The sequence below is a fragment of the Aedes albopictus genome, chromosome 3, assembly GCF_035046485.1.
Source record: "Aedes albopictus strain Foshan chromosome 3, AalbF5, whole genome shotgun sequence".
Lineage (NCBI taxonomy): Eukaryota > Metazoa > Arthropoda > Insecta > Diptera > Culicidae > Aedes > Aedes albopictus.
Window position 1 is genome coordinate 89719372 of NC_085138.1, and position 27198 is coordinate 89746569.

The 27198-nt window shown below is 38.3% G+C and overlaps 2 protein-coding genes and 2 non-coding genes across 5 annotated transcripts in view; 3 read left to right on the top strand and 1 right to left on the bottom strand.

Moving 5' to 3' along the window:
• LOC109415776 (hrp65 protein) overlaps positions 1–14491 on the top strand; it is a 34547-nt gene extending 20056 nt beyond the window's left edge. The window contains exons 6-13 of one of the 2 annotated variants that reach the window (XM_062860185.1): positions 9857–9898; positions 10126–10370; positions 10620–10684; positions 12595–12644; positions 12860–12909; positions 13278–13334; positions 14075–14125; positions 14349–14491. In XM_062860185.1, the coding sequence (XP_062716169.1) occupies positions 9857–9898; positions 10126–10134 (51 nt within the window). In that variant the 3' untranslated portion in view covers positions 10135–10370; positions 10620–10684; positions 12595–12644; ... (2 more) ...; positions 14075–14125; positions 14349–14491. Of the gene's footprint in view, positions 1–47; positions 1243–9856; positions 9899–10125; positions 10371–10619; positions 10685–12594; positions 12645–12859; positions 12910–13277; positions 13335–14074; positions 14126–14348 lie in introns of those variants that run through there. The other variant, XM_029872925.2, reaches the window with a different exon arrangement.
• On the top strand, positions 10476–10545 carry LOC115261038 (small nucleolar RNA U18). Its single transcript, XR_003894733.2, has one exon. It is a non-coding gene; the product is annotated as a small nucleolar RNA U18 (small nucleolar RNA).
• Positions 12719–12788, top strand: LOC115254402 (small nucleolar RNA U18). Its single transcript, XR_003891837.1, has one exon. It is a non-coding gene; the product is annotated as a small nucleolar RNA U18 (small nucleolar RNA).
• Positions 14414–15370, bottom strand: LOC109415777 (cyclin-dependent kinases regulatory subunit-like). Its single transcript, XM_062860186.1, has 2 exons — positions 15032–15370; positions 14414–14714 (listed from the first exon to the last, which is right to left on the bottom strand). The coding sequence occupies exons 1-2, from the start codon at positions 15203–15205 to the stop codon at positions 14598–14600; spliced, it is 291 nt and encodes a 96-aa protein (XP_062716170.1). The 5' UTR covers positions 15206–15370; the 3' UTR covers positions 14414–14597.
• Between the last annotated feature and the right edge of the window lie 11828 nt (positions 15371–27198).

The following is a 27198-nucleotide window of genomic DNA, read 5'->3' on the forward strand; positions in this document are numbered from 1 at the left end:
ATCACAAATATATGTTCGTTTATCCAATTAAACTATGATTCCACCAGGAGGTTCGCGATTATGAACATGGTCAGAACAGACCGTCCCGCTTCAACGACGATGGCCCGCAGCAGAACCAGCAAGGAGGAGGCGGCGGTGGCAACCAGCAGCGTAATTCCTTCGGCGGTGGAAACAATCGCAACTGGATGAACAATGATCGTCGTAACAATGATGATTTCCAAAGCAAGCGAAGACGCTTCTAAAATGCTATAGTCGCCAAAAAAAAAAGCGCGAAAAAAAAATCCCACTCATCATTTTTAATTTAAACACACACACAAGCCAGAATTTGTTCTTGTGATGCGCGTCGTGGGCTGCGCTCTCCGTTTCGACTGATTCATATACTGAGTACAACAACAATTTACCCCCGATGGTTGGGAGGAAATTCACGTCATAGTACAATGAACCAATTGTACTTCTCATCCTAGTTCCGTTTTATGTCCGTGACCCGTGAGACGCAGCAGAATGTAATCGTTTCTGTCAACAGATTGACCTGAACAACTACAATTGAATACAACTACAACAACACAACTTTAAAACTATAAATATACAGCAAATGGCTCTTTGGTAGTAAACATAAAATTTCTATGCGAGAGAAGCATTTTGAACATAAACTAAACACAGAAAGTTATCTATCTAAACCATACATGATTTTTATTCACCAGCTTTTCCATTTTCCAACATTTTACGTTTTCGCGCTTTTTCGTACGATTTGACAGCTCCTAAAGTAACACATTCTCCCATGAACTTGGGTTGAACGTATGAGAAACTCAACACCCTTAGAGTACCGTCAATGGATTTAAAGTGTAACGGAATAAATTATGCGATTGTGAATATGGAGGGAGAACAAATGCTCGTGCACTGACGACGAGGCAAGCGTGTTTGGGTTTCGTCCAGTTCTATTTTAACTGATAAAAGAAAAATAAGAGAAATTGTTTGTGTATTTGATGATCTAAACATGTAACACATTATTTATAATCCTGATTCGGCTGATGCGCAGAGGTAGGATCCGCGTCCTCCTTTGGCTGTGTGTACTCATACACAACTGGATGTATTTGCAGCAGTACTATTCATTAAGGACAAAAAAGAGTTTTTGTTTAATCGCCAAGATTAAATTCTATGTGTAAGGCTTAAAGATTATATCTTTTCACAAATCACACTGTGTAATAATTAAAGTAATATAAATGATATTCATTGGAAACAATACTCGTTTGGATGACCTTTATTTGCATTTGGGAGGGCGGGACTGGCAACCAGTGTTGAAAAATTCATTTCGTCATATCTAAATTCAATCACCTACAGCACATTTTAGAAGCTTAACCTGAGAATATGGTATATGAAAAACTTGTGCGGCCAGACCAGTTCTGCAAGAAAGTCACGGAAAAACTGATATTTTTCGAATATTTAAGGTAAATGTCACGGACTACCTTCGAAAAATCCCAATGATATTCACGGTGAATATCATTTGGCATTTTTCGAAGGTAGTCCGTGACATTTACCTTAAATATTCGAAAAATAGCAGTTTTTCCGTGACTTTCTAGCAGAATTGGTCTAGCCGCACAAGTTTTTCATATACCATATTCTCAGGTTCAGCTTCTAAAATGAGCTGTTGGTGGTTGAATTTAGATATGGCGAAATGAATTTTTCAGCACTGCTGGCAACCATTGGGGCAACTCTGAAGAGCTCCCTTGCAAGGGATCAACAAGTAGAATGGGATTTTTCGTTTTGGTCGGTCAAGTTGATTAGATATGACGAGGATTTGTAATTTAACGCCTAATGTTTTCGATACGTTTGCTGATTGTGTTGGGTTCAATCCCTTGTCCTTCCTTTCACACTCTTCACTTGAACAACTGTGTTTTCAGTTCATAGTCATCGCTAGAATGAGAACCATGTTGAAGAGCTACTTCCTTTTCTTCCAACTTCACAGCAATGTAGATTTAATCTGTCATTTTACCTTGAAAATTAACAACTACAAAACTGTGTCGCATCATCATGTAAGTAATTTTAACACACATTACGTTACCTTACGCCTACCAAACGGCATCGACGCACCAACGTGAACCATAGCTAAGCAATCATTTCCGAAATCCGCATGAACTTGTGTAGAATGCAAGTGGATAAGGAATGACATTATCAGCTCCTTTTCCCGCATTGGCTTACTCAGTGAATCAAAATTCAGCCATCGCGCAACAATAACGACAATGTCGCAACCTGTATTTGTTGCGACAATTCACACAATGCGACATAAGTTTGTCCCAACTTGAAAATAATAGGATAAACATCGTACACCACGAGTTTAGAGATTTTTAAGCTTTGCATTGCGATTTTCGAGCGGTATCTTCGAGTCGGTAAACATTGCAACTCTGCTGAAGATCTATCATCAAACAGCTTTGACTTTGGGTCAGTAATAATTGATTATTCACAAGTTGAAAAGTATGCAACAAATTCAGCTTCCGTTTTGTCTGCAACAAAAATTTTCGAGATCATGTCATTATCTTTTACCAGTAGGGATAAAGAGTAATCGTCGCGTCTTCTTTGTTGCTTGTTTTGTATCTCTTTTGTCTGACAATTCTCTTCACTGGCTTACTGCATGCAATCGTTCCGCTTCTACTTGTTGATAACTTGACATCGAGCAGATCACCAGGTTGGCTGTTCATAGGGTAAGGGGGCGGGAAGAATATTGTAACACACTTATGGGTCACCTAGTCACGATTACACGTCACTCAACATCCTAGCTATTGAATTGTTGCATCAGCGCTGGTTAGTGGCCGTTCTTAAACCACGGGTCATTTTTGGAAGAGAAGTCTGGCCAAAGTCTACGCTCCATACAAATTTTAAAAGTTTTGTATGGTCAAAAGTCTACGAGAGAAAAGGGGGGGGGGGTCTGAGATGACCAAAATTTAGTCTTACGTAATTTATGAACAACCGCTTAGGGAACATATTTGCTACTCGGAGGAACTATGAAATCAACAATAGTCTCAATAACCCGGAATGACATTTGTTATTAGTTTTGAAGAAAATACTTGGGGCACGGCGGTACACATCGATAATTGGCCGAGTAATTTTGTCATTGATTTTAAGGGAACGGAAAAACAAAAGTCGGAGGCTACATTTTGATTAATACGATCCGAACAGCTTAAGATTCCATAAACCCATGCATGCTAGGGTAAATGTACCCAACGTTGTGGTATTTAGGTAAATTCATTTAAAAAAACAATGATCGTACCATCTAATAAAGGGTTGCAAAACGTTAGTTGGTAGTTTTCTATCCAAATTTGCTTGGAAAAATATAAAAACTGTCGTTTTTCCCTGTTTTCGATCATAAATCGCTTACCAAGGGTTGAAAAGTACCAAAAAAAATGACCACGTGGTTTATGGACAGCCCCTTGCATGTTTAGTAGAGTGAGTAAGAAAGAAGAAAAAGCGAGTCTACATAGCTAATACTACACAGTGGTACTTTTCTTTTCGACTAGTAATACCTACTAACCTACTGTTTCTCAGAACGTCACTTAATTGTTTTAAGACAGGTAGAATCGAACAATAAGAGAGAGTATCCATAAACAACATTGCATTTCAGGGGAACAAACGGCATTTCTGATCCATTGATTGGGTTTGATAGAATATATATTTGAAAAACATCTTTCTTCACTCAGCTGATTCGTTCGACATCCAGTCCACATAATCATAATCGTGTTTTGGAATGGCAAATCCGGCAGTCCGATGACAATTAGCCTAAATGGCCTAAATGGTTATCCATAATTTGGACATACACATGTTGTTGTGGATGTTTTGTTTTGTTTATAAAAATTAGTTTGACACTTGTAGGACCGGTACTGACGCTGTAAGGGCGTGGCAAACTAGATGTTGGTCACACGAACACTCACGACATTGACATTCTGTGGCTATTTTTTCTACTAGTTTATCTTTCCGGATAAAAAAGGGACAAATACAATATACATAACAATAATATATTAATACATTATATTGCTAACAATGAATTCTATTGTTATTATATGGTTATACAACAACACATTACAAATTATAAGTTATATAGTGTTTGTATTGTTTTCTGTATGGTAATGTATTGTAATGTTACAAATACAATAATTTTGTATTTTCATTGGAGTTTTTTTTTATCAGTGATACTGCTGCACACTAGTTATTCGAGCTTGAACTTTTCGCACAGTCGTTCGCTCAGCAATTTTACACACTGCTAGCTCAGCGAAAACTGACGGCGTTAGTTGGCTGATTGTCAGCAAAACAGTTGCCAAATCTCAGCAATGAACTGTCAAATTTGATGAGATCTCAGTAAAGGCATTGTTTGTTGATCACTCGGTTGTGCGGTTCTCGGCAATAGTTTAAAAAAGCGAAGATCTCGGCAGTATGAATTAAGTGCGTAGCTATGTTAAACTATTTTAGAATAACTAGCGAATAATTTTACTTGTAGGTAGTCAGTAGTGCTGTCAAAGAGTGTTTCCATATTTATCACGCTATAAAACTCTCCTGCTGCAGTTTTGTTTCTGCTGTTTTTTTTTTCTGGGTTTAATTATTTTATTAAAAAAGCTGACAATCATCGGTTTAGAACCGAAAGGAAATACAATCGGTAAAAATTTGTCGAATCAAATTTGGTTAGAATTTAACAAATTTTACTTTGTAGGTTCATCCGCTTACCAAACATGTTCCGGTGTGGGTTCCAAACAACTTGACTTCCGAACATTGCCCTCTCAAAGACCAACGAACATTTACCTATTCTATTTGCCGGCCAAAGTGTTGTTAATGCCCAAGAATGACGAGCAGGTCGATTTCAATTGCAACAAGATCGTTGAAGTTTTGTATTTATATGATCAAAATATGCATTCCCAACAATTTTACAATGTGTTTCAATATCTCACACAAATAAAACAAATATTTAACCATTGCTAACGTAAAGTCAGCCGTGCTGTCAAAGAGTGTTTTCATATTTATCACGCTACAAAAATCTCCTGCTGCAGTTTTATTCCTGCTGTTTTTTTTTCTGGATTCCATTATTTTAGTGAAAAAGCTGACAATCATCGGTTCAAAACCAAAAGGAATACAATCGGTAAGAATTTGCCGAATCAAATTAGGTTAGAATTTAACAAATTTTATGTTGTAGGTTCGCCGACTGACCAAACATGTTCCGGTGTGGGTTCCGAACAACTTGACTTCCGAACATTGCCATCTCAAAGATCAACGAACATTTACCTATTCTATTTGCCGGCCAAGGTGCTGTTAATGCCCAAGAATAACGAGCGGGTCGATTTCAATTGCAATAAGCTTGTTGAAGTTTTGTATTTGTATGATCAAAATATGTACATATTCCCAACAATTTTACAATATGTGTTTTAATATCTCACACAAACAAAACATTAACCATTGCTAACTAAAGTTCTGATAAACTCATCTAAATATATGAATGTTATGTTAGCGTTACTTTTAATTGAAGTTAGGGTAGCGAACCACTTGGGCAGCGGCCGGTATTTTGGGCTTCGCTATAACTCAGTCAATTCCAAACCAATTGACTTGAAATTTTGTACAAGGCTAGATACTATACGTATCTCATCGTGATCCAAAAATTGTGTCAATCGGTTCAGAATTGGCTGAGTTATAGCAGAAAAGTGTCCAAAATAGGACCCCTGCCGAGATAGTTCCACTTCCTTATATTAAGAGTGTGTAGCCGCAATATAAACGAAGGTTAGGGTCTAGTAATTTAGTATGGCATGTCTGGAACTGAATTTCTGATAACAGCATTCGGTTGATGAACCATACTTACATCTTCGACTAAGCGTCGAACTGGGGGACGATCGTAACATTTTCCAATTGATTTCAAATGCAATTTTCTTTCATCGAGCGATGCGAGGCGCAGAGGGATGTCAACAATTGGCCCAAAAAATGCTACGTTATTTATGGATACTTTTTTATTGTTTAATTACTGTGCATAGTTAAGTCAACAATCACCGTCTGCAGACAGTTAAATAAATAGATAAATTACAACGTTTAATTGCTTTGGCAATCATGCATCCAGCAGAAACACGTGTTTGATGAACAAATTAAGATTTGAATTGCGAAAATAAATCAACGTACTCCGGTGGGAATCGAACCCACGACTTTCAAATTGCTAGATAGGTGCTTCTTTCCTTCAAGCTACGGAGTTAATTGATCATCTCTGCACAGAACTGAACTCGATTCCACTAATTCACACAATCCAAATCTCCTTCGGATAGAATTAGATGAACATGTACAACACGTTTCTGTATCTGTAGTATAGAATGCCAAAGCAATTTACCGTTATAATTTCCCTTGGCTTTGTTAGTCTAAGAAACAATCGAGAAATTGACAGATAATTTAATCAGATATTACATACAGTTCAGTCATTGACAATATTATGGTTTAACCATCTGCTTTCCATGATTGCTCCAAAGCACCATCGGTTTTCGAGGAACTCAAGACAAACGAAGTTAGATGATATGATGTATAATAGTTTTCAGAATATGATCGCCTTATTAGGTAAACCTTAAGGTTAACTACATCTTTCAATAGAGAAACTATACGACAAAGCTATTAGTTTACATCTGACATTTTCTTCGTTGATTTCTTAAAGTTAATCCAATTGATAAATTTTAATTGGCTGACTAATAATTGTGACGAAGTAATTCTTAATTGTGTAATGACGTATAAAAAAGAGTGAAGTATAAGCTCTATGATTAAGTGAAGAATCGGTATTAAAATAATAAAAAGAAATGACAGATTTTTGGATTAGTTAATGCGGATCAGGCAGTTCAGTTAGTGGATGCATGCATATCTATCTCTCGTAGGCGATCCATAATTGTGTAGTGTGTCTAAAATAAACAGAACAACTACTTCAACAACAATGAGACAGCTCATGAACCACAAACTGTTTTTGGGTGTGAACTATTATAATATTTATCATTAATCAAAAGCAATTTATTTTCAGATTATATTTTGTTGGCTGATCATACGTTCCAGTTTTACGTAGAATGAATGTGTTTGAGTACCCTATCAGACTATACATCGTCACAGCAAACAGACCTGGTTTCTAGAACAGTTGTCTTCTAAATCTATCGTCCTGTTAAGAACCTAGCTTATCTATATAGTTCAGACTAGTTCGTAGACCAAACTGGGGTGAAAATATTGATCTTTAGGTCATTTATTTTTTCGCACACCCACAATCAGCTACACCAAAGGCATTTGTCAGCGAATGCCAATTAACAACTTACAAAATCCAAGTTTGCGTCCAGCTCTACAACCATTCATAATTACTGTAAGCAGTATTCTTTGTCAGTCGTAGGTTTGAAAAAGAAATTTTTTGACGAACTTCTTATAAAAGGTGATGATACCCGTCTAGTAGTGAAGTGGTTAACTATTTTCTATATTGCTCTGAGGACTGTTACGACGATTACATATCCTGTTTTCGTGAGAATGCGCTAGAACTTAAAATGCCGATAGCAAAGCTTTGCTGATAAGCTTTTTCACATATGATGGCTTGCGTAATTTTTAGCTGTGTGATGTTTAGCACTTTTTTTTATCTACCTACTTCATTAAGAAATTCCGAGTTAGAATGTTGACTATCCTTGACTATCTAACAATGCCCTCTTCAAACAGCTCTGCTTTAACGGCTTTCATAAAAACCTATCGGTTTGTTCACAGTACCATCATCTAGTGGGCATGTTGCACGAAATATTTCCCTCTGGTTTTGGATTTTCTATTAAATGAGTTCAAAATTTAAATGCGATCGTTGAAAACTTCGCCAGCGTTCTAGTTTTTTCGGTTCTATACGCTTCAATTTTGTGTTTCGCAATGTTTGAAAATTTGGTATTTGCTAGAATCTATCTATCAGAGAACTGTGTTTTCGATTTCGCAACATCATCTTCAACACCAAAGTTTGTACATAAATCTGATTGATTGTTTTCGCCTAGTATTACACAACACTAAACGTTATTGTTGAAATGAAATTTAGGTTTGGTTATTTTACTGCAGCAGTCAGCATCATGTTATTAAAATATCAACAAATTTTGACCAGGATTCTCTTTAGAATTTTCAAGGTGTTTTATTAATCTCACAGGTAGAAATTGTTTTTACTGGTTCACTTCATTTCGAAGTCTAATTTCTGGGCGTATACAAGAAAAATACTGAATATCGTTCATGTTACTCATGACCAACTAAATATAAATTGACGGTGTTTGAAAACAACATAAAGAAACTACATTTTGTCTTAGTAAAACTGGAACTGGACTAAGGGGATCTCAAAGGCATGCAAAATACCTTCAAAACAGCAAACAATTCTACATATTGTTAGTGAACAGCGTCTCTCCTACACTCCCGCCGTAAAGTTCGTCTCACATTCAGCGTCGATACTCTCGCAAACCAACGGGAAGGCAGTTCGTTTTATATTTCAGCAAACCACAGTAAAAAAATGTCTGTGAATGTCTACAAAACACAAGTGACGACCACCACTTGGAAATGTGGTCCGGATTGTTTGAAAAACACGCAACTCAGTTAACGTCGACACAAGCGCATTACCGTTCGTTTGTTTTATCGAATCCAAAAAAAAAAAAAACGGATCTTGAATAGCCAAATAAAAGGGGAATCTCTACGTTGCCGATACACAGATCTGAAATGAGACGATGAACACTCATTTTTGACGAATCTCGTTCCATCAACCAACCCAATAGGTAAATACTTCGTTAGTATACTACTATTTGACACCTTTATCTCTATACATACTGCTACTAAAACATTACAGAAATGTTTCCTTGTTTGAAAGTAACAATTGAAACTGTTAATCTTTGATTACAATTTCGAATTACGTTCCAACGGATGTATGATCCAAAAAGTGTGTAAAAATACAAGTAGTTAAATAATATTTCTTTCTATTTAGTTATTATATTCAGTTGTAAAAATTGAACTTTTTTTTGTCATCCATATCATCTTGTGGTGAAGTTGAACAGTCATAAAAGTAAAGTAGTTATATCATTTATTTTTTATTTTTATTATCTTGTGTGTTATTCTGTTATTTTCATGTTTTAGTCTCGTCAATTTTCTTCGTTTTTTTGCCAGATTATTGATCTGCTATCATCATTCTATGAAATAGCTTTTAAAAATGCACAAACCACATTTTTGTTCTCCTGTTACATTTTGAATTTTCTGCTGAAAGATTTCAAATATAAGCTAACAGTTGATGATTTTGCCACAGATTCACATGATCAATCTTTGTACAAACTAGAAACCCATACCAATTCTAACTGCACATTGTAGCATCTTTGGTTTTTCTCTGATCGCCGATACCTTAGCTCATTATGTCTCTGTATCACCCAACACAGTTTGTATCATTTGTGGACAGTCGGTGCACCGGCTGGTCCATACTCTCTGCATCTCTCATCCAAACCGAACGATTTTTGTGCGACCCGCTAAGGTTATCAACCAAAGTTCTGTGTGACCCAAAGATCATGCTACGATGTTGCGCCATTTTTCTCGTCCCAGACGTTGATTTTTTTCTTGAGTGTTAAGGCTAGGGCAAATCATGTGAATTCAGAGACTTATGATTAACTTTTTTGTATGCAATTTATAGTGCTACACTAAGATGCATCGCTGAAGTACAAACTGATGATCCGGATGTATCGTTGTTATCATCTTTGGACTAAGCTTTCGAAAAAGAGATTTGATAAAATCAATACCTAAGTTTAGAACGTTGGTTGATTCCAACCAAGATTTTTTTTTCACAAGATCATAACACATTGGATAACAAGTGCACGTCTCTAATCGTAATTTTGAATCGTTCCAGGACATGCTACGGAATATGTTCCCCAGGAAGAATCCCAAAAAGGTAGGTTGGATTTCTGGTTGTGGGAGGGGAGCTGCCCGCTAGATTGGTCCGATTTCTTTCAGTGATGATAATAATTACCGTTTGACAGTTCATGATAGTAACCATTTGGCTGCAAGTAAACTTCGGTTTATTTGTCTGATTTGGGAAGTAACGACCAATCTGTGTTTGGCGGACGGTTTTGATATGCGAAGAGACGATCTATAACGATTTTTCTTTTACTGAAACAGGTTTTCTGAAAGCGTGGTAAAAAATCCAAGACGAAAAAATCATCAGTTAAACCTTCGACAGTAGCTACCTCAACGAATAGTCTCTGTTCGAGTAGTAGTTGATAGGATGACAAAGAGGCTTTATCGTCGTACTTGAATAGTGCCAGTTACCTAGATGATGACATGTAGCTGTTCAACAGTAGTTCCTAGCACGACACCAGGCTTACGACGTGGAGGCGAGTCCCCAGATGTTACCAGTGCCAAAGGTAAGAACTTTTTTTAATAGATAAAAGACTTCGGAACATCACATATGCCTTTTTGAAAATTATGATTTGCGAAGGTATAATGTGTGTTAATATAGTGTCATTTCTATTGTGATGATAAATTTGGTCCGTGTTTATGAATTTTTTTGATTACCACTTTTAACCATTTCTGATAAATCATGACTAAATTTATCACGCAACTCGGTTTACTGTTACCTAAGTGCTAAAATATTGATGTTGATCTCTTTACAGGAAATATACCCGTCCAGGTCCACTCGATAGATGAATTTATGAAAAAAATGCTTCACCGTTCGAAGGTAAGTTCTTTCAGACCAACTAATGAAAGTTAGTTCGTAAAACTATAATTTCCTCGATTGATGATAATAATTACCGTTTGAAAAACGCTGATAATAACAACTCGGCTGCAAATGAACTTCTGTTTATTTGTCTGAAAAAAAAAACTAAATCAATGGTTTCAAAGTTTCATTGTTATTGTTATTCGAAACCGTCGCAATTAACTTAGAATACCGAGTTCGATAACTTTTTGACACGAAGACGCCCTTTCACTCCATTCCGCCGTTCCATTACTCCATTGTTGGAATTTTTCTTGATTTCTCTAGGATGTTCGCTCAATATTCTACTTGAAGGCTGTTTCCGAATTGGCTCTCAGAGTTCCTGCCGAAATTTTTCCGGTGTTCCGGTGTGATTTACACCTGAGTTCCTCCCAGGATTTCTGCAGTAGTTTTTCCCGGGGTCTCTGCAGGAGAACTTTATCGGGATTTCTTCCAGCAATATTTCCGACATGGCTCAAGAGTTGCTCGCTGGATTTCTTTCGGAGATCCATTCAAAATGAATCCGAAGGACTTTCTCTTAGGGTACGGCCAGAGTGGACGCGTGTCGCGACGCGACGCGGATTTCCCATACGATTTGACAGCTCCTTATTATTGATTGTTATTCCTTTGCGTGCAAATTTCCGCATCGCGTTGCGTTGCGCTTCCACTCTGGCCGGTACCTTAGTGTTTTTTTTCGGGATTGCCTTCCAACAGTTACTTTCGGGATTTGGGTGTGATTTCTGCAGAAGCTCTTCCAACGACTTTTCCGGGATTTTTCTTGAAGTTCCTCGCGAGGTTCCGCTCGTCGGTCCTTCTGGAATTTTCCTAATATTTCTTCGCGGAATTACATCGAGAATTATTTTTGCTAGATGTTCTTGTTTGTTTTTTCATTATTCTGAAGTTTATCTCAAGATTTCTCCAAGAAATCTGCCCGAAGTTGCAAGATTTTACGTGGATTTCTTCCGATGTTTCTTCGAAAATTTCACACAGGTAATTTCGTAGATTAATCTAGGAGGTATTCCGAATCGATTCCTCCCTGGAAAATTCTTTAAAGATCTCCGGGAGCAACTATAATAAGATAAATCCCAAAACGAATTCGCAGCATTCCGAAACAATTTCTGATAGAAATTCCGGGAAAATCTCAGGACTGCGAACTACAACTGAACTACGAAACAAACTACGAAGAATTTCATTTCCTGACCCAAATTAAATTCCGGAAAAAAAATTGGGAGAAAGTCCAGGATAAATCCTGAAGAAGATCACTGAGACATCCTAGCAGTAACACCGTAAGAAATCTTCTAAGGGAAGTCTAGAAGAAAGTTCAAGAGAAATCTCAAGTGAAGCTTCAAAACAATCTCGTTTAGAACCTTTAAAAATAGCTCACGGAAATTACAGAAGAAGATTCTAAACAATTCTTTTAATGGACTCTGAGTGCAATACAGTGAAAATCCCTGAAAAAATCTCGAAAGAATCTCCTGCAGAGAATTCAAGAGAAACTCCTGGCGAAATTCTTGGAAAAGCTCTTAGGAGGAATCCCAGAAATAACACCTGTAGAAACGGGAGCGGAACATTTGGCATAAGGTTGTTTGGCATAAGGTCACGTGACATTAAGCCATTTGGCATTACGGTCATTTGGCATTAATGGTCATTTGGCATAATAGAAATGCACCCTTCTTTATTATGCCAGGTGTCCATTATGCCAAATGATCGTTATGCCAAATGTCTTTGAGCCAAGTGACCTTATGCCAAATGTCACAGACCCGTTTGTTTCCTCTTAAGTGAATCCTCCTGTAATTTGAAAATGTTACTTTTAAACCATTGATGTATTTGTTCTATTTCTGTGTTTAATGAAACTAGTGACTATTCAGTATCTAATTATTTGTTTTTTATTTCAGACTTGAAAACCTTCAACGACTTGATGAAAGCTTGTGGTTCAACGTTAGAGGTAAGAATCATAGTAACCTGCAAATATAAGAAGTTGCAAAGAGTTAGATTTATTCTCTGCTTATCCCATTCATTTTTATGATGAAATTAATTGGTCCGTGTTGATGAATTTCGTTGATTATAATTTCTCCAATTACTGACATTGCACTTCCCAATACTCTAAACTGTTCCCAGATTGTCCAATATTCTAAGCTATTTTCATCTTTTCTATTGCAGCTAGTCTGAAGTTACCACGGAAAACTCCCCAGTTTGTGTGACATTCTATGGTAAGCTTCCGTATCTAATGCTGACAAAAAAAACCTTTTTCCTTTTGAGCACTGTTAGAATGATGATAATAATTACCGTTTGAGTTTTGTTATGATAGTAACACTTCGGCTGCAAATAAACCTCGGTTTATTTGTCTGACATATACTATCTTGAACATTCTGGTGGTTTTCACACCAAGGAACAATTTTTCCAAAAACATATTTCAATGTCATGAACACAATAATCGGTATCAATCTCATTTCAAGAAATTTGTTCCATGGTATGAATACCAACAGTCTGTTCAAGATCCAACAGCAGCTCAACCAGAAATCCTGATTAGTTCCATAGCTTTTCGATAACCTCGGTTTATTTTTGTTTATCCTTTCAGATCCTGACATGGACAGATGTCACTCAAAGGTTCTATTGAGGTCTCTGGGCTCTTAAGGTAAGCTGAAGTTACGAATAATATTGTTAACTTGACCTCGACATTCACGCTTTTGAGACACCCTAACTGCCCCCACTCGCATAACAGTCCCATTTGCAAAAAGTAGGAATTGAGAAAACAGCTTTTGAAGTTTAAAAACTTGTTTCCATATAAAACTTTGAAAAATCGCCAAAATTTGAAAAACATTTCGATCATCTCGAAATTTTCACAGATTGCTTTGCACATGAATATATACTGCCCCCACTCGCAAAACAGTCCCATCTTTGCTGGATTTCCTATTCATATGGGACTGTTATGCGAGTGGGGGCAGTATAACTGTAAAAAATATTACAATCACTACAAAGTTGTTCAGTTTTGTGTTACGTGACACAAAAATCCATGATGGGACTGTTATGCGGGTACTTTTGATATGGGACGCTCATGACTTGGTATTTTTTTCACACATTGACATAAAAATTCGTAATTTTTATTATTGTTTTTGGAAGTACATCGAAAATGATGACTATTCATAACGTTAACTCAAAAATGATGAAAAGTCAAATGGGACAGTTATGCGAGTGGGGGCAGCTAACCCCGACGCTCTAGTTTGATGATAAATTTTGGTCCGTGTTTATGATTTTTTTTGATTATCGAACTCTGTTCGTTCCAATAGCTGACTGCACTATGGCCTACTCTAAAGCTTCTTAAATCAGTTGCTTGGGCAGTCCAAACTAACATACTGTGTTTCCGTTCCTTTCCAGGTCCAATCTTCTGAAGGATATCCGCGAATTTACTTTTTTAGTATTCATTAGGTAAGTGTTGCAGATTCTAAAATACACCCTCCAATCCAAGTTGCTCCTCCAACTAACATCAGAATGATGATATTTCTTTTAAATTATGTCTTCTTTTCCCGACTGAACCAAGTTGGTGATTGATAAAAACAAACGCTGATATCCCTTCCAAATCCTAACGAAGGTGTCCCTAACGCCATTACAGAAAGAATTGATATTAATTATTTTCTTTCCTCTTTTACAGGGCAATTCGGAGTTCAACAGGAAGACAAATAGAGGAATAAATTGCAACAAAAAGACTAAAATATATGCATTTTATATAAAACAAACGTTTATTTACATATTTTTACAAAAAAAAGAAAGAAAATAAAACTTATAACCTGAAAATCATTCCTTTCTTCGAAAGAAACTTCCATCTATCTTTACTATACACGAGAATGCGGGGCGAGGGGGAAATGAAAACGATATGGCCTCAATACACGTTAATTCATGTTCACGCCGCCAAACGGGACGGTCCCTGTCCGTTGGAAGAGCTTCCACTCGAGGGTTTCTTGGGGAGATCCGTTCGCGGTCGTCGGAACAGCAAAATGTGAGGTTCTGGTGCATGCATCTGTAAAACGAAAACAAACCGTTAGCGTTGGCTAGCGTCCTGGCAGCGTTGCCAACCTTCCAGATTTATCTGGATTTATCCAGATTTTTGAGGTCTCATTTAACAAAAGTCTGGAAGATCCAGACATTTGTTTTCCGGATTTGTAAGGTTTTGCTCGGAATTTGTAAGGTTTTTGCCCGGAATTTGTAAGGTTTTTACGCAAATCCAGACTTTTCCAGACAAATCTTCCTAAATCATCCAGATTTTTCCAAAATTGACCTGGCATCCCTGCGTCCTGGTCTCTCGTTTTCCCTACTAATCCACCCACACGCTCTTACCATGTACATCACCCAGCCGGGCGACTGCTGCACCCCGAGGTTTCGCCACTCGGTTTCCGTCATCAGGTGCGATTTGGGCACGCTGCGAGCCAAATCCGGCGGCAGGATGACGTGCCGGTACTCGTACACGTCGTCGTAATATTTCTCCGAGTATTGAATCTGATCGGATGGCATGGTTCCCGGGAGCGAGCGCGCGATCGATTCGGAACGATTTGCGACGTAAAACGGTGGAAAATCCGGATTTGTTTCGTCCCGTTTCGTTGGTTTTGTTTACGAGCACAGTGTGGAAAGCGACGCGCGTTTTGTTGGATGCTTTTGACGTTTTGCTTCCGTCTGCCCTGTGACTGAAATGGTCGAACATTTCACGTCGATAATGCAGAATTGTGGAGAGCTGATTCATGTGTTGCATACATTTAGGCTTATTCGGTGGCAATTTGAATTGGCAGTTGATGACTGCTATATTCATGGCGTATAATTCAAGGCACAAAAGGCAGCATCCATTTATTACGTAACGCTAAAATTGACTTTTTGAAACCCCACCCCTCTCCCCTCCGTTATGTTTTTTGTATGAAAATCCTAAAATTTTGGTATGGGCCGTAACGCTTGCCCAACTAACGCCAACAAAGCGTCTTCAATAGCGATTGGGGGCCGTTCATAAACCACGTAGACTTTTTGGGGGGAGGGGGCGTGTGACCAAAGTGTACGCTCCATACAAATTTCAAAATTTTTGTTTACTCAAAAGTCTACGAGGAGGGAGGGGGGGGGGGGGTCTGAGATGGCCAAATTTTGGTCTACGTGGTTTATGAACAGCCCCTTGATGCTAAGTTATATACAGTGCTATAGCTATATATGTACATACTAATAAGTTACAGTGTTGTACTTATGGACGGAAGCTTATGCAGGCCCTACCAATGAATCTGGCGAACTTAATCCACATGAACGTTTTGCATGTGTATACCGTGTTTTTTAGTAGAATGAGAAAATTGTCTAATCAGATTGTACATGAATACTCCCGCAATAAAAACGTTTTATACACTGGCGATTGGATGAATGATTTATTATTCCGCGTATGATCAAGATGATAGCTCGAAAGAGATGTGAGGCATATTCAGGGTGTCTACTCAATCCTGAAAACAAAATTCCCTGATTTTTCCAGGTTTTTCCAGGTCAAATTAAAACATTTCCAGGATCGGAAATACTGTGAATGTTAATAGAACGTTATGTATAGCAATTTCAAATGTTGTCGGAAATGTATACCATAGATCAAAATATTAAAACATCATTGGATGACAATCTCATTTATTTAATCACATCAATAGTTCTTCAATTCCAGTCACTTTTTCAATATATTAATTTCTTATTCCAACTTTTGAGCTTCCCTTTGAGCACCCTCTAAAGCCTGGAACACATAGCGTCCGTTCCGTCGAGGTTTGCGTTTTTTTGACAGTTTTCCCATGGGAAATGTGCCAAACTACTGTCACGCACACGCAAACGTATGCATTGTGTGGGGCACTTAAGATTTTGGCACGTTTCGCCTGTAGAGCTTTCGCTGCCTTTTTTCGGTTTTTGCCGCTTGTTCGTGCTTGTTCTCCTTCTTTCGTCGTTGGATGTCCTCAAGGTGGAGTGGGCGTTTCTCGCTCTCAAAATCAAAGATTTCGGTATTTGAACCTTTTCGATGCCACCTTTTTCAGAAATCGCATCGTATATTTGTCGGCGTGCCACAACCGACTCCTCCATCATATTCTCAAAAAGACACTCCGAGCTAATCGAAAAGGCTCGTTCCACTGAGGAGTTACCGTGCGACAAACAGCATACAATCCGAATTATCGTTGAGAGAGCCTCATTTTCGTCTTTCAATAAGCTACTCCAAAACTCATCGACACGGGTTTTCTTTCTGTCATATGAATCGAACGAGCCACTCCTCGAGATCACAGTTTTGTATTGTCTTATGGCCGAGTCTGCCAATACTCCACTCACTTGTCCATGGTTGGTCAAAATGCTTAGCAATTTCTCCATTCGCCGCTTTGCCAGTTCCTTATCCAAGGCGATAGTCTTAGGATCGATGGCCGAACACGCCCTCGTAAGGGAATACGTCAAAGGTGATCGTTTCAGCAATTTGCAGAAAATTGTTTTCATAAACGTTCTACATTCATCCCGAAACTGAAGAATGTCCTTCTCTTTGATGTTGTGAATTTTGCTAAGTTCTTTCATGACATCAAAGTCAACAACTACATTTTTAGTGAGAACATGATTCTTGCTGTCGAGGTCTGTGTACAATAAAGGAACCAGGGGTGCGTCGCTTTGATAATCCCGAAGAAACGGTTCGAGCTCACCGGCTACTGACTTAAAAAAAGCCAGTTTAGGCAGCAACAGTGGATCAGCCAGGGCATTTGCCACACCATTGAAAGATTTGGAGGTGGGGGCAATTTTATCTCGTTTTACTCCATCCATAAACTTTCCTATGGAAGGGATGAGTTCCATACCCCGTTGAGCGACTATTGCGTTCTCAAGCCAGCGATGCCCACAAAATTTCAGAGGAAAAACTGTGCTGGATGAGTATTGGGTATATACCCAAGTAACCAAAAGTTCAGATAAAAGGGTACTTTATAAGCTAAGCAGCTTGTTCGAGGTCGCTCATTAGCCTTCTAAGCAGCTTCATTTTTAAGTAATTTTGGAACTTGAAAGTTCACATAAGCACGCTGGATAGCCTTCTAAGCAGCTTCTGACAGAACTTTGTCAAAATTCATGCAGAAACAAAAATGTGTTTTTCAGAATCACACCCTGTTGGTGGGGGTTTGTGATTCACGTCTGGAAATTTCTACTGATAATTATATTTTCGCATATGTCGCTGCTATGTAGATTTGAACTGGATTCTCCTGCGTGATAGCCTGCCGACTTACCGCTGCGCTGCTGAAGACACTTGACAAAGTCAAGCTAACTTCACTACTGTACAAATGTGCAAAACTAGCTGCCGACAGAAAATCGATTCAAGTCAGACTTTACCTGCTATCCACTCAATCGCAGCTGTAGTACTGTGGTAGAGAGTAGGGCTCTCACGCAGCGACTGTCGGTTCGAATCCGATGGGCGGCAATTTTTTTTTTTGCTCAAGCTTAGTATTCATTGATTTGATAAATGCATGTTTGTCTTTTATTCGTGTACGCTTAAACAGTTGTTTTCTGTAAAAGAAATAAATTTAATCTTCATTGAAACACAATGCTACTGAACTAAACTTCTATGAACTTGAAAGTTCCGACAAAGTTCCGACATAGCATCTTAAGCAGCTTTAAAGTTCCGCGAAGTTCAGATAAAGTTCCGAATGGAACTTTCTGGCTGCTTAAGAGGCTAACAATTAGCCTTGCCGGAACTTGTGACCGAAGTTTCAGCAAGGCTCATCGTTAGCCTCTTAAGCAGCCAGAAAGTTCCATTCGGAACTTTATCTGAACTTCGCGGAACTTGAAAGTGCATTTTGTCATGGGAAGCGGAACTTTTGGTTACTTGGGTAAAGCTCTGCGAGCCGGAACATCTTTGAACAAATAATGAATACCGCGCAAATAAGACTCGATATCCCCTTTTGAAGCACGAGCACCGTCTTTGAAAGCACCATGAACGATGTGCAGACCACAACTACCAAGTTCCAAAAGTTTTGTGGTGTTCTCTTTCAATTCCAAATTCAATTCTCTCAGAAAGGCCCAGTTTACATTTGGGCCCTCCATGGAAACTTGAAGGATCTTATCTAGGGATAGGCCATCAATTCCCTTTTTGAACGCTACCAGCAGGTCAACCGCCCGAGAGCGCCCGAGAAACTCTGACGTTAAGTATCTGGTAACCACCAAATTCTTGGTTCTATCCCAGAACCGTACCTTGATGTCCATCTGTTGCTTCTTGGTGATCTTGTTCAACGACTCGTCAAACCCGATTACAATAAAACTCGCATACCATGTAAGGCTTACATCATCCATCAGTTCAGCCTTGAAAAATGGGGCGATGCCAAACATGGTGGTGTATCCCAATTTGTCCTTCTTCAGTTGCATCTTTTTAGCGATGTTACTATCTGGAAACATGCGGCTCATAACCAGTACGTCTTTTTCTGAAGAAAGTAATGATTTATGGCACATCACGGTTTGCATACACCACATTATTTCTGCCTCCGTAACTTCATTCCGAATGGCAAAGGAACTTATCGTCGACTGCCCGAGTGACGAAGAAGAAGCTTGGCTTAGCGACGATGATTGGTTTTCAACATCAAGCTTATGATCTGCCTCGGAATCTTTTACGTTCTTCTTAAGCGTGGCGTAATTCAAGATAGATCCGCCAGATCCGCCGATCGAAGCAATCTTTTCGACGTGTTTCTTCCCTTTCATGTGACTTTTTAGAGCTTGCCGTCCCATATTACTAATGCCGTTTTTCTTTTTAACCTGGGTTGGAACTGGATTGGCGGAAAATGTGTAAACAAACAACGTCAAACAAAGTTTAGTACAAGCGAAACCGAAATCGGGTTGGGGTTGAAACTGTGATCTGATCCAGTTCCAACCCAGGTTGGAACTGGATAATAAAGAAAAACGGCATAAGAGAAAACTCTCCTCTGCATAGCGAGCAGTACACACTAATGCCGTTTTTCTTTATTATCCAGTTCCAACCTGGGTTGGAACTGGATCAGATCACAGTTTCAACCCCAACCCGACTTCGGTTTCGCTTGTACTAAAGTTTGTTTGACGTTGTTTGTTTACACATTTTCCGCCAATCCAGTTCCAACCCAGGTTAAAAAAGAAAAACGGCATAAGTTTTTTTCGCCGAATCTCGGCAAACAGATTGCTGAGATTGGCAAAATAAGATTTTCCGAGATTTTTTTTTTTTTTTTCTTTATTAAAGAGATTTTCAGCCCTAGGCTGGTTCATCTCTGATTTTCCGAGATTTCGGCAATCACAAAATTGACAGTTTTTGTTTTAGAATGGAAGAAAAAAGTTAAAAATGAAATGAAAAATTTCGCACCCGCTTGGAAACACAATAGGAATTACTACGAATATTTTTTATATTCATCCATATAAATAAATATAACGAAAAATTAGTAAATGTGATGTCGAACACTTTTCTCGTTGTTTTCTCTTCCAGTCAGGTTAAATTAAACAGCTCGTCTATCGCGGTTGTGTCGGTTGTGTCAAGAAAGTGAACAAAGAGAGCCTCTCAAATGCAGATAGGACCTATTGAAATGTTTGGCCTGAAATGATGTGCGCGCCTCTGGTTGTGAAAGCGACAACTATGAAGATATAAAATGATAGTTAAAAGCATGGTCGATGGAAATTTCGCCAGTGTCACGTCTGTTTGTCTGGGCTAGCAGTGTTCAGGCTAGATAAATTCACGTTTTTGAAAAGGAATATAACACACTACAATTATTCCAGTGGCTTAATTCTCACTCATTCTCCACCGGGGTAACAATAATTTACAGCCTTTCTATTGTAGATGCATTCTTGAATTCAATAGAATCAGACAGGTTTCCCACCGTACCGTGTGTGTCGCTCCTCTCATTACCCTTTCATCAGGGAGACAATAATGGCTATTTATCGCGTTTTCTTCACAGCATCCATAAACCTAACCTAGCTGCTAGCTCACCGGTAAGGTTTTTGTATGTCACCTACCACCCTGCTTTTACGCTTCCTTGCAATGTAGGAAAGAACAAACGGAGCTTACGGCGGCGACATCCACTAGAAGATACGAATGGTAGGCATGTATTTTGATCGCTTTGAAAATGCCACGTTACACTACTAAAGATTATAGTATAGAGGAAAGGAAAAAAATGATGATAGTAAAATAGTAAAATGTATTTCAAAGGTCTCAGGGGTGTTTCAGGAGCTCCCGCAGTTTTTCGGGCAATGAACTGTACAGTACTTTCTTTTCTTTATCGTGCTACATTCGATGCACAAATATTGATTGCCTTGAATATAGAAGTAAATTGACATGGCACAAATCAAGATGATGGGAGTAAGAAATGACAGATTTCCAATGTAGACCTTAAGTTTCAGTGGTTCAGAGAACTGCGAAAGAGTTATGCGGGTAGCTCGAGAACCAGAACTCTGAGAATGTGGGGGCATTGATTTCACAGCGCAACATTTTTTTTTTTGTCTCAAGAGCAAACTATTGTGTCTCTGACAGATTTTTGGCCGCTGAATCCGAACCCGGGCTCAGATTTGCTCCAGCACGTTACAGTTTTGAGCTATACCTCAATTTATAGGGCAAAATATGCGATTTTGTTTTTTTTTTGATTGCTAGTCATTTAGCATGGAAATATTTTTTAAACATTGACCAATTTACATTAACATCTGAATTAACGACTCATGCAAAATATTTCGTTTTTTTTCTAATCAAATTTGATAGATTTAACCCTTTATAAGGCCGAGAAAACTAGAAGAGTTGTCAACCCATACTATCATGGAAATGATTTTATACATGATTGCATGTACAAAACAATTTTTGTTTGTAAGAAACTCTCAAAAATCTAGGTGGCAATATAGTTGCCACTGCCCGTTAAGCCCAAAAACGAGCTTTTGAGGTGGCAATATAGTTGCCACTGCCCGTTTAGGCCACCAGCGCTGGTGGCAATATTCTTGCCACTGCCCGTTTAGGGTACTTTTCTTCTTTTGACTTCGACAACAAGCTGGAAAAGAGATTTGAAAGTGGATTACGCCCAAGTAACCAAAAGTTCAGATAAAAGGATACTTTATAAGCTAAGCAGCTTGTTCGAGGTTGCTCATTAGCCTTCTAAGCAGCATCATTTTTAAGTAATTTTGGAACTTGAAAGTTCACATAAGCACGCTGGATAGCCTTCTAAGCAGCTTCTGACAGAACTTTGTCAAAATTCATGCAGAAACAAAAATTTTTTTTCAGAATCACACCCTGTTGGTTTGTGATTCACGTCTGGAAATTGCTACTGATAATTATATTCTCACATATGTCGCTGCTGCTATGTAGATTTGAACTGGATCCTCCTGCGTGATAGCCTGCCGACTTACCGCTGCGCTGCTGAAGACACTTGGCAAAGTCAAGCTAACTTCACTACTACACAAATGTGCAAAACGAGCTGCCGACAGAAAATCGATTCAAGTCAGACTTTACCTGCTGTCCACTCAATCGTAGCTGTAGTACTGTGGTAGAGCGTAGGGCTCTCACGCAGCGAGTGTCGGTTCGAATCCGATGGGCGGCAATTTTTTTTTTGCTCAAGCCCAGTATTCATTGATTTGATAAATTCATATTTGTCTTTTATTCGTTTACGCTTAAACAGTTGTTTTCTGTAAAAGAAATAAATTTAATCTTCAATGAAACACAATGCTTCTGAACTGAACTTCTATGAACTTGAAAGTTCCGACGAAGTTCCGACATAGCATCTTAAGCAGCTTTAAAGTTCCGCGAAGTTCAGATAAAGTTCCGAATGGAACTTTCTGGCTGCTTAAGAGGCTGTAATTAGCCTGTAATTAGCTGTGCAATTAGCCTTGCCGCAACTTGCGACCCAAGTTCCATCGTTAGCCTCTTCAGCAGCCAGAAAGTTCCGTTTGGAACTTTATCTGAACTTCGCGGAACTTGAAAGTGCATTTTGTCATGGGAAGCGGAGCTTTTGGTTACTTGGGCGGCTTAACCCATAATATAAACTGTGTTGTTCAGCTCATGTCAACCCATAATTTGATTATTTCTTAAAATATTTACCAAATCTAAAATTTATCAATAAGTTTGAGCTTATTTTCTTCACACGGTCAAATTTAGCCATTTTTGAGAATACAAATGGCTCCCAAATTGTTGTTAAAGCTTTGTTTAGCACCAAAAAATACCAGGCGTTGTTGGTAATCCCAATTTTGCGTAAACCAAAAAAAAAAAATCCAAATAAATTGTTACAACACAGATAAAAATACAAACAGTAGGTGGCAATATAGTTGCCACTGCCTTATAAAGGGTTAAGCATTTGGTGTTAGTATTTAAGTAAACTTGCATCAAAGAAAAAAAACAGAAAGAATGCCATCTCTTGCCTTTTTCTATGTAAACGTCAAGCGACAAGACAAGTGGCGCTCTCTAAGCGTATCAAGGTGGAAGCTCTCTGTAACAATGTTCGTGATTTGTCATAAGAGAAGATGGTGTGCGTATGTTTTGGTATCCGCATACAACCAGTAACGCACACTACCACATAAAGGTTGAACTTTCATCCGCAGATAGCGCTGTGGTAGTGTCCCCCGAGCATCAGTGGAGTGGTCATTCTTGATATTTTGCTCGCATGCAACTTTGGGAGGGTGACTTGTGCCTATGGGAAATATCGTACCTAACATAAATCGCTTAAAACTATCAAATTCGATTTTGTAAAATGAAATATTTGGCATGAGTCGTTAGTGTACATACATGTGTAGTACCCAGCCAGCAATTTGGTTGCTATATCGAAACTGCAACTGAAATAGTCACACATATGGTCGGGGTTCTGCTAAACCGAACTAAGCGCCAAAAAGATAATTCCGAAAAAAATCTCGATTTTTCATCGTCTATCAAGTTGAAATCGATATCACTCAAAGAGGACGCATACTATACGCGTAGCACGAAGGTCTCAAAATAGTTTGAAATATGAACGGCGGAAGCCCTCCCAGCTCAGCCCTTTCCACCCATACTTTTTCTTCATAAGCGGTGCGTGTGGGAGGCACAGAGCAAGAGTGATTATGTCAAACGATGTCCTTGCATGCCCTGAGGTCCTGAGATGTGAATGTGGAGCAATTTGTGTACTTCGAACTTATGCTGGTCAAAGAAAACCATGAAAATGTTCTGCCAAAGTGCACTAAGTACAAAAAAGTTTTCAAAAATATGAAAGAGTTTCGAACTTGGATCATCTGAGTGATAACCAAGCGCGTTACCTCTAGGTCATATTACCTTGCTGAAGGTCACTCGTTAAGTCTGAATCAAGTTCTAAACATTCTTCTCAAGAATGGTTTTCGCGAAAACACCATTTTTCGATCAGCCAAAGCGAACCAAGTGTTTGATTTTTTTTCAAGCTTTATTATTCTAATTAGGCTTGTTGTTCAATGACGGCTCCTGGGTTACATTACCAGTATGAGGTGTATCGACATAACGCTGGTATTAAAAACCAGTTGGTTTTTGTATTGTTGAGAATAAATTGATTCTAAGATGCCGTGGACTTGGTTCGGTCTGGCTGAATGTGATTTGGAAAAATGGCGATCAGGGCCATCGAAACATAATTGGTTCCTCCAACACCCATATTTCTAATAACGTGTTCATTTCTCTCACAGATTGCTTCTATGAGTCGGTTAGAAGTTAAAAATCTAACGGCGATGAGGAGAACTTGAAATGTTCATCGCCTGGACCAAAACTAAAATATTTCGCTGATTCTATCAAATAGTTAACAGTTCACTCTAGTTGGATGCAAAATAATGTTTTGTATGTTCTGCCAAACAGAAATTTTGAATTTACTCTACGAAGAGCTGTCAGCATTACTGGATTTTTACATGGAAGGAAGACCATCATTTTCTTCACCCAATGGTTAAGAAATCTCAATTTTTCAAAAAATGGTCTTTGGTTCGGTTTAGCAGAACCCCGACCATATATAGCACCAAATAAATCGTATTCAATGCACGAAACAGGCATATACATACTAAAGTGGAGGCCATATCGAAACATATATACGATTACTGCGATTCCATCCAACATAATTTACGATTTCTCGAAAAATTTCTACGATTTCGCCGATTTTATCCGTCTAAATATGCGATTATACACGATCCTATTACGATTGAGAGCACCAATATGCGACTCGAGATTTTCAAATAAAAAAAAATAATTGGCGTTCAGTGGGAATCGAACTAAGGTCCTTTGATTGAGAACTGCGCGTTATCTCTACACTCAAACCTCCATTTAGGTAGGATCCATTTAGGTAAAATCTATTTAGGTCCCTCCATTTAGGTAACGTTACCTAAATGGAATTTGATTGTGTTCAAATCAGTTGGAGTACTTAAGATTAAGTATAAGACTGGTTTATGGGAAGGAAGTAGTGAGTGGTGTTAGGGGGTAGGTATGGGGGGAGGGGGGGGGTGCAATGTTGTCCCCTAAACACCCCCCTCCCCCATGCAGTGTTGAAAAGTGCCAGTATCTAGCGTCATTTCCAGCTGAAATTGAGATAATCAACCATCCTTCCATCATTCCATTGATATAAGCTCCTGCATTGATGACGTCAAACCCGACATCAACCTATCATTCACCTGTTTTTATTTTGGCCACCAAACCCAATATACAGTGCCGGATTTGGTCTTCGGGGGGCCCGGGGCAAACCCTATAAAGTGGGCCCCCAAAAGCAAGATTTTTCTACTTTTTGTTTTCACTGTTGTGTAGGTATTATTCGTATTTTCATATTTTTATTTTTTTTTCAATTCAGGAAAAAAAGTCACACAACTATTTTGTTCATATCATTTATTTTGCATTATTTTCAACAATAGTATTATTGTAAGAAATATTCAGGCCGAATATTGCTTACTACCGATGTCCTATAAAAAGTGTACTTCTAACAATGCAGTTCTCAAAAATGACGACATATTATTCGAAACAAAAAATACGAACATTTATTTCATTATGTTTGCGAAAACATGAAGATATTGCATTCAAATTTACAGCGTAAATGTCATCTTATTCAGATAGGTATTACATATATTTTAGACATTCATTCGAATTCAAAAGATTTATGCAAATTCTAGAACTTAGCGTTGATTTCAACACCTAGGAATGTGGAGAAAATATTTATTAGGAATTCAACGAGTATTTTAAGATTCAGATTGAACAAAGTTAGTAACGCCCTGTAGCAACTTTGACAATAAATTCTAAAAAAAAATGACAGTGAAACAGATGTGTAAAACCACTGTTCTGAGAAGTTTCTGGAAACTAGATTTTCAAAACTAACCCGAATTTTCCAGGAACATTTCCAGAAATCATTATCTTCTATTTCCCATGATAACATCTGTCCTCAATGAACTTGTGCAGATGGATATTAAGTAGTTCCCAGCTAAAAGAAAGTCTTACATGATGTTGATTAGAGTGCTAAAGTGGAGGTGATATGCGTGCATGCTTCCATTTTATCGCGTGCAAAGTGTGCGTATATTGCCTCCACATTTGCATGCTATTCAACATCGTATGCGATCATGTGTTGACTGGGTTTTTTTTTTCAGAATATGATCGTTATATCAACAGACTGATGTAGAAGTATTATTTAAGTTACACCGAAAAACTTAATCTTTTAACGCACTCTGTTTAGAGACGCTTTTGTGCAGTAAGTTTAACATAAATAAGTTTTCTTCTGATCTCAATAAGAACTTTCAAGGGGTTTTGGAAAAACTCGCGTATACCAAAATAAAACAAAAACTTCGTTTTACTAAATTGTTTAATACTGTAATATCTCTCTATAGCTGAATTTGCTGCAATCAAGCAGCCTTAAAATAGTAATTCTGGGAAATACACTAAAATTCTAAGCAATTGAATTGTTAAGCAATTAAAATATTGTTTTTCAGTTTAATCGAAAGATCAAAATTTCTTTGCTTCAAAACATAAATTGACAAAACAGTTTTATGACTTTAGAATTGCAGCTCATACCGAAAAAAAAAGAAATCCCACAAAAACTTTTAATCCAATCTGCAAACAGTTCAAAATTATGAAATTATGGATTTCGATGTCAGATTATAAACAATCTGGATACCCTCATACCCTTTAAGAACTCAATTATAACAACTCTAGGACATACGATAAATATAATCGTCTTTGATGTGTATTTTGATGGATTCGTTGGGCAAAATATATAGTGCTTATGAATTATTGGGGGCCCCCCTAATCGGGGGGCCCGGGGCACTTGCCCCCTTTGCCCCCCCTTAAATCCGGGCCTGCCAATATAGACTCAACAGTTGTTCGATGTTGGTCCAACAATGGCCCAACATACGATAAAAATTGACCCGACATTCAACAATTTTTCAGTCTGGCGGAGTTTTGCAGGGTTTTTCGCAAGGTTATTCGTGTTTCGTGCCCAGCTAGTCATTTGAATGACAATTCTGATCGAAGACCCTCCAAAACCCCCGAAAACGCCCCTGAAGCCCCTCCCCTCCTGAAATCCACCTCCTCCTGAAACTCATTGAAAGCCATCTGAAACTCCGCATGC

Bases quoted from the DNA above. Each gene is read 5' to 3' on its own strand.
- LOC109415777 (XM_062860186.1), bottom strand. From the start codon at position 15,205: ATGCCATCCGATCAGATTCAATACTCGGAGAAATATTACGACGACGTG. The intron at 14,715-15,031 runs GTAAGAGCGTGT...TTCGTTTTACAG, and splicing joins CCGGCTGGGTGATGTACATG to ATGCATGCACCAGAACCTCA.